At 48.4% G+C, this 6,662-nt stretch overlaps 2 protein-coding genes and 1 non-coding gene across 3 annotated transcripts in view; 2 read left to right on the top strand and 1 right to left on the bottom strand.

The window, feature by feature from the left end:
- LOC135814909 (trichoplein keratin filament-binding protein-like) overlaps window positions 1-4,305 on the top strand; it is a 21,856-nt gene extending 17,551 nt beyond the window's left edge. Inside the window, exons 15-21 of the mRNA XM_065328107.1 lie at window positions 27-88; window positions 540-621; window positions 981-1,040; window positions 2,396-2,521; window positions 2,696-2,763; window positions 3,450-3,525; window positions 3,897-4,305. Coding sequence (XP_065184179.1) covers window positions 27-88; window positions 540-621; window positions 981-1,040; window positions 2,396-2,521; window positions 2,696-2,763; window positions 3,450-3,525; window positions 3,897-3,929 — 507 coding nt within the window. The 3' untranslated portion in view covers window positions 3,930-4,305. The remainder of the gene's footprint in view (window positions 1-26; window positions 89-539; window positions 622-980; window positions 1,041-2,395; window positions 2,522-2,695; window positions 2,764-3,449; window positions 3,526-3,896) is intronic.
- Trnak-cuu (transfer RNA lysine (anticodon CUU)) lies at window positions 1,703-1,775 on the top strand. The gene has a single exon. It is a non-coding gene; the product is annotated as a tRNA-Lys (tRNA).
- Window positions 4,305-6,662, bottom strand: part of LOC135814908 (WD repeat-containing protein 47-like) — a 6,340-nt gene continuing 3,982 nt past the window's right edge. Inside the window, exons 2-3 of the mRNA XM_065328106.1 lie at window positions 6,146-6,659; window positions 4,305-5,391 (exon numbers count right to left, since the gene is read on the bottom strand). Coding sequence (XP_065184178.1) covers window positions 4,503-5,391; window positions 6,146-6,659 — 1,403 coding nt within the window. The 3' untranslated portion in view covers window positions 4,305-4,502. The remainder of the gene's footprint in view (window positions 5,392-6,145; window positions 6,660-6,662) is intronic.

Genomic DNA, 6,662 nt, shown 5'->3' with positions numbered 1-6,662 from the left:
TCTCTCTTTCTCTTTCCGCTGTGTAGGTTGTGGCTGAACAGCTTGCACTTGAGAAGCAACGCGAGGAAGAAATGGACCTGCTCTACCGGTATGGCCTATGCGTACTACAATCGTGGTGCAGTGCATAGTATGTTATAGGCCATGATGGCACATCCTTCATTGGCCGTGGCGTCACTGAGAAAGTATTGCAGCTCTTCTCCGGCGACATACAGAATATCGCAATATAGGAATGAATGCTAAGAGCTATGCATGTACTCGCAGAGAGCATCACTGAAGTAGATGACATCACCGTTGGGCAAATCACCTTTTATTGTAACTTGCAAACACTAGCTAGTATGTACTTCAGTACTGTACTATGAAGTACACAGTCCTTAGACTCTGCTAGTAGTAGCACATTGGCCAGTGCGAACCATGATGTACGGTGTTGTACATCATACATGGTTTTTTAAATATATTTTTGCACTCATGGTTGTGCACTTATGCCCTGAGTTGTGCGGAGTTGCGCATCAGCTGTGTCGTTGGTGATTTCTCATTGACAGAGAGGAGGCCGAGCGCGAGTGGAGGAAGCACGAGCTCCAGTGGCAGAAAGAGCGTGAAGCGCGCCAGCGTCTGATGAAGCAGGTTAGCTCTGCCGTCACACACACACACGCACGCACACACACACACACACACACACACACACACACACACACACACACATACACACGCACACACATCTGTGCATTCTGCCTTGAAAGTGCAGTCTTACTGAAAATGAGTCTAGCGGACGCAGCAGATATAGTCACGTGCTCCAACCATACTGTCATGTGCAGTGCTAGAATGTTTCTATGTTACTAGTTTACAGTGCTCTGTTCTTGATCCTGGACATGAAGAAATAGGAATAGGAAATAGCAAAGTCGGGTAATGGCCCGTTGTCAAAAGCTACAATATATCGCTGTCTTTCCCTCGGTCTCTTAATGAATTTTCCACCTTGTGCACAGGTGTTTGAGGAACGGCAATCTCAACTCAGTGAAAAGCTGGAGTCGGTTCAGCGCCAGCAGGTCAGTTGATAATACGATAGTGATGATGGATAATGGGATACTGTTAAACCGGAAAGATGCTAGATCGCTAGATGTCTGTGTCTGTGTCAAGATGCGCATGCTGAAGGGTGGCCAGGTAGCCATCGTTAAACTTTCTGCACGTAACCATGCCAAAATTACAAAAACGTTAAACTTTTTGGTCATTAGACTTTCCTGTTTTACAGAGTATGTGATTTTCTGGCAACTACATGTAGACCATGACTCTCACACACTCGCGCACACACACGCACACACACATGCATGGACGCACACACACATGCATGGACGCACACACACACGCACGGGCACACACACGCACGGGCACGCGCGCGCACGCACGCACACGCACAAACACGCCAGTCTACAGTCCTTGCCATGGCCAGGTTTCCCTATCTTATGCGGCCCTGGTCAATTTCTGTTTGAACACAGTTTCTGAACGGATGTGTATGATCAACATGCTGTTGATTTAACACCCTCCCTGGCCCGTTGGCACAAATAAGTTGCTTGTTCGAGTTTTAATCCATTCAGACTGAGGTTTCCGCAGCTGTAAGAAGCCCTCATTAGGGCACGGCTGCGGCTCCTGAAGCGATGGGAGGTGAGTAGATCAGATCCACCACAAAGTTGTCGTCACGAGTTTGAGAACCGCCCGGCTAGCTCAGTCGGTAGAGCATGAGACTCTTAATCTCAGGGTCGTGGGTTCGAGCCCCACGTTGGGCGCCAAATGTCGTCACGGGTTTGAGAACCGTGAACGAACTGCCTCTACGCCCCTCGCCACGCCACACAACAAAGAGCCAGAACAAATTGTTAGAGAGCTTTTTCTTCTACTTTGGAGAACTCATGGTTATCAGACAACTAACACTGACAACGAACGACGGACGACTGACACGGAGACAAGACGAGACAACAGAATATGTTATAGTGAAGGCGTACAACGGGGACAAGACAAGCAAGTGTGTACCAACGGGGACAGAAGACGGTGCAGCCGCATGTACCCAGGAGTCAAAAACAGCGCAGCAGCATGTACCACGACTCAGCAGCATGTACAACAAAGAGACACAAAAGCAGCCACATGTACGACAAAGAGCTACACGTGCAACCGCATGTACAACGAAGAGACACAAGCGCAGCCACATGTACAACAAAGTGATCCAAGACCGAAAATCCCATTCGCTAAGTTACAGCCATGTTTCCCTTACGCCAGGCCACGAGTTCCCAATAAAGGGTTGCGGTATGGTTGGACAAATTCTTCCGCTTCCAAGCAGGACTTGAACTTGATACCATCTGTTGCTCAGTGATGCCCATTGGTGCAAATTTCGTGTTTATCGTTCTCTTTACAGGCCGAGTCCGTGGAGGAACGGGAGAGGCTTCTTGAAGACATTGCCATTGCAGAGCAGATGACGGCGAGAGAATCAAAGCACGAAGCGGCCATGAGGAGGCAGAGGGAGCGAGAGCTCGATGAGCAGGTATGGTGAAAGCCAGGAATATCCACTGGTAACTCAAGAGAATAGCAGACTGTTAACAATGCGCATACTGACGTAAACATGTGTGTGCGTGTGTGTGTGCAAATACATGTACGTAATTACGTGTGTGTATCTGTTGTGCTTACGTTAGTCATGATTTGTGCCTGTGCATCATAGATGAGAGAAGCACAAAGTCGAGCAGAGTTGGAGAGGGAAATGGAAGAGCTAGATCTACAAGAAGACAGGTACGTTTAGTCCTGTACTGTACACTGACTTGTAATAGTTTGGTCTATTCTGCACTGTGGTATGGTGTTGCGATTTCACAACATTGTTCTTGCACAAGAAAACAAAATTCATATCCTGAGGTAGGTAATCATCCAGTTCTTGAATCTCTATGTGAACCAATGGTACACAATTACACATATACAGGCGCGTGCTTGGCGATGGGCACGGGGGGCACGTGCACCCCCCAAAAATTTTCAATCTGGGTAATTGCAATTGTAATGTATGCAAATATGCTCTAAAATTCAAGAAAGGTTGCAAACAAATTGCAGAAAATTGCCGGGGGGGGGGGCTCCCCTCGGCTCCCGTGCACCCCCCTAGTTGGGGGGCCGAGCACGCCCCTGCATATACATGTGTAGTGCTCTGTATGTATGTACTATGTATGCAGTGCACTGAAAGGCAAGTTGATCCTGTATTTTTCTTTCAGCACTGTTGTTGTCGACCGTCATGTCAACTTTCTCAAAAACTCACGCTTCGGTACGTGTGTGTGTGTGTGTCCGCGCATGCCTGGCTCGGTGTGTGTGTGTGTGTGTGTATGTGTGTGTATGTGTGTGTGTCCGTGCATGCCTGGCTCGGTGTGTGTGTGTGTCCGCGCGTGTGTGTGTGTGTGTGTGTGTGTGTGTGTGTGTGTTCATGTATGTTCATGTAGACTGGCTGAAGAAGAGTACTCTCACCGTGTCCATGATCGACTGACGGCCCGAACAGCTCAGCCCTATGCCCCTAAAGTAAGCAGGCAGTTGTAACACTGTGTTAATGCAGTTTTATTTTGACTGGACAGTATAGAATCGCCAGCCTTCAATGCAGTAGTGTCTTGCGTTGGATCCAAGTGTTTGGACACCCTTCGAGAACCAGTGTTATGACGATACTAGATCATCATCGACACTGGAATGCCATATTTATCTGATGCCGTATGTCATTAATTTTGTGTGGTAGAACTGAGCGAGCTGATGCCTGCATGTTGTCCAGAATAGCACATGCATTTCCTACCACATTTTTAAAAATATGATAGGAGAATCCTACCCTGTTGACTATGCCCCGTGGTTTCAGAGGGTTACATTTTTTGTTGTGTTTTTGCTGTGGCTGTCTTCCCATCCAGTCCTTCGGTCGACGCAAGGTGGCATGGCAGTAGAGGCATGTAGAGACACCAGCGTTTGAACTGAGCAACCTCGTACACATGCATCATTGAACTTGACCTGAGCTGCACTTCGATATCCATCATATGATTATTGTAGTACTTGCAGCATTGAGAATGAGCAGTAGAGCTGATAAACAATGCCTTCATTACTACCTTCATTCATGTTTGACTGAATTACCACTGATAAGATGTAACTGTAGATCTAAAGTAGTGCGGTGACTTCAAAGTTCCTAGACATGGGTGTGAACTCAGAGAGTGTAGAAAAGAATTCTATAACTGGATTGAACAACTGTCGAGTACATTTTAAAAGAATAAATAGCTTTTCATTATCAACAATTCAACATCAACTCGCCACATGTTATGTTATGTTTGATAAGTTCAAAAACACACTGGCGGTATTCTAAGAGGAAACAATGTTAGTTAGGACTTTTTGCATGTTAAGTTCCTTGAGCTAAACAGCCAGAAAGGTGGTATTCTCAAAGAACGACGAGTGATTCAACAGAATTGATTGACCCAGACACTATATAAACACCCGTGCTGTACTGGCCAAATAGCCATTAATAGGCCTCAAAAATCTAAATGGCCAGAGGTCTGCCAGAGGCGTACTATCTTGTCTGTGCTGGCAGTCATGGCAAACTCTTCGTTGCCACTCCAGCATGCACTGATAATCTTACCTGGGTGCTTGGTGACAACGTCCTGCATCTCCCATTTCCACGTCATCTCGTGGGGGCGGCGATAGATATCTGTCATGCATACTCTCCCGTCAAATCCTGCCGACATCAGCGCACAATTGTACTTTCTGGAGAGGCCTACCGAGCGACAATGGTCGTCGTGTATGCGCACCGGGCCAACCCAAGACATGGACCTCAGGTCCAGGAAGGCACAATGGCCGGAGCAGAAACCCAGCGAGACCAGGTCCTTGCCGGACGACAGGCACGAGATGAACGGAGCTGGTTTCTCCGGGAACGTGCAGAGCGACGCTCGACTGGGCCGCACGTGTATGGCCGGCTTCCAGTCCTTGCGCATGTCAAACATGAACAGTTCCCTGTACGTAGCACACCAGAGCACAGGGTGGTCGGGCGTGGCGTCCATGGCAATGAAGCCTCGCTGGTCGGCTGTGTTTACCTGTAGCACTCCCAGCTGCTGCTGCGTGCCAATGTTGGACAGCAGCACCGTGGGAGTGTCTATGGAGCAGGATGCCAGGCACGGGTCGCCGGCGTTGCTCGTCGGCAGGAAGAACTTGACGGCGCGCACCACATCCGTGTGCGTCACCACGTCTTTACACTCAGGCCAGGGCAACAGGGATCTGTCGCTGTGGCGAAGCTTGGCCAGCTTCACCGTCTTATCATTGGAGCATGTGGCAATGAAGCGTCCGCAGTTGCTAAATTGAAGATCATAGATAACTCCATCGTGATGTTTAAGTACTTCCCGGATAGCAGTTGGATCTCGTCTTCTTCTATAGACAGAAGGCAAACCGCAAACAGAGCAAGAACAGGCATTCTTCAGAACATAAACAAAGAAAGGAACTTGTCGGGATCTTCTATGTTCGGCCTGGTCCCATAGCTCAGATGGTTAGAACATTGCTCATGACAAGAAAGGTTCGAATCGTTGTGGGGTTGGCATTTTTTCTTCTCTTTTCAGGCAGTTCACTTCCCCCGACTGATCCTTTGAATTAAGAAGGGGATATAATTATCGAGGTGAAAACGAGGAAAGCAGTGGAGTGCCAATTATGCATTAGAGTCCACCACTAGATCTCGAAAAAAAGTCAGACGAGCGCAATTTAGCCCCAACTGACAGTCAGCACAGCCACTGAGGCATTGCAAGGCATGATGGTGAGCGTGAGAACTGCTCGATAGCTAGTGCTAACCAACGACCTTACAACCTGACTTGAAGGTTCACCGTGATAGCTACCAGTGATAACGTCAAAGGAGGCCCCGGGGGGGGGGGGGGGGTAGGAAACTGCCATTGAGCCAAACACAAGCTACATTCCAAGTCTCCAAGGCACTTGCCCTCTGCATAAAACTCCTCACTCTACTTGTCTTTCTCAACTGCTACGGCAGCAGAGACAGCTAGAGAAAAGCTGGGCCGATCTTCACCCCTTCCTATAATTTGGTGTCACCTGTGTAAGTTACCATGCTCAACGTATGCCCTGCCCCAGTACCACAAGTATTATAGTCATACTAACTGTGTCATTGATTTTAACCACTCACCCCATGGCATCCAAAGCGTAGCCGGCACGCTTCCGCAAAACAAACACGTGCACATCGCCGCCGTTGGTCCCGACTGCAAATAGATCATTACGCGGCGAGAATCCAATCGCTCTCATCATTGCATTGCCCGGGATTTGACCAACTTCCAGGAATTTCACATTCGGCAAACCCACGGCTGCGTTATCCTTGTTACGGCTGACTTCAATGCTCATCTTCTCAGCATACCGTGGTAGATGTAACACGTTCAATGGTTCGATTTTGTTTACTGGAGGCGGTCGTTCATTCATTTTTATCCTCCAGTCTCTAGGTGGGATTGGCTGTCGCCTTGGCGTTCCTAGAGCAACATAATGTTTTCCAAATGGAACGCGACTGGGTTTCGAATCAGTTGCAGTGTGTTTTTTTGTAGCTGGGCGTTTCCTGGTGCTCTCTCTCTGCCTCTGAGCCGCAAATGCTTTGTCCAGAGCGTCGCAGTCGTGGAAAATGCCGCTGGTTACACCATACCTGTGTTTGGCATCTG

Source organism: Sycon ciliatum, chromosome 4 (assembly GCF_964019385.1).
Source record: "Sycon ciliatum chromosome 4, ocSycCili1.1, whole genome shotgun sequence".
NCBI classification, from domain to species: Eukaryota; Metazoa; Porifera; class Calcarea; order Leucosolenida; family Sycettidae; genus Sycon; species Sycon ciliatum.
This window is presented reverse-complemented; position numbering and strand designations above follow the sequence as displayed.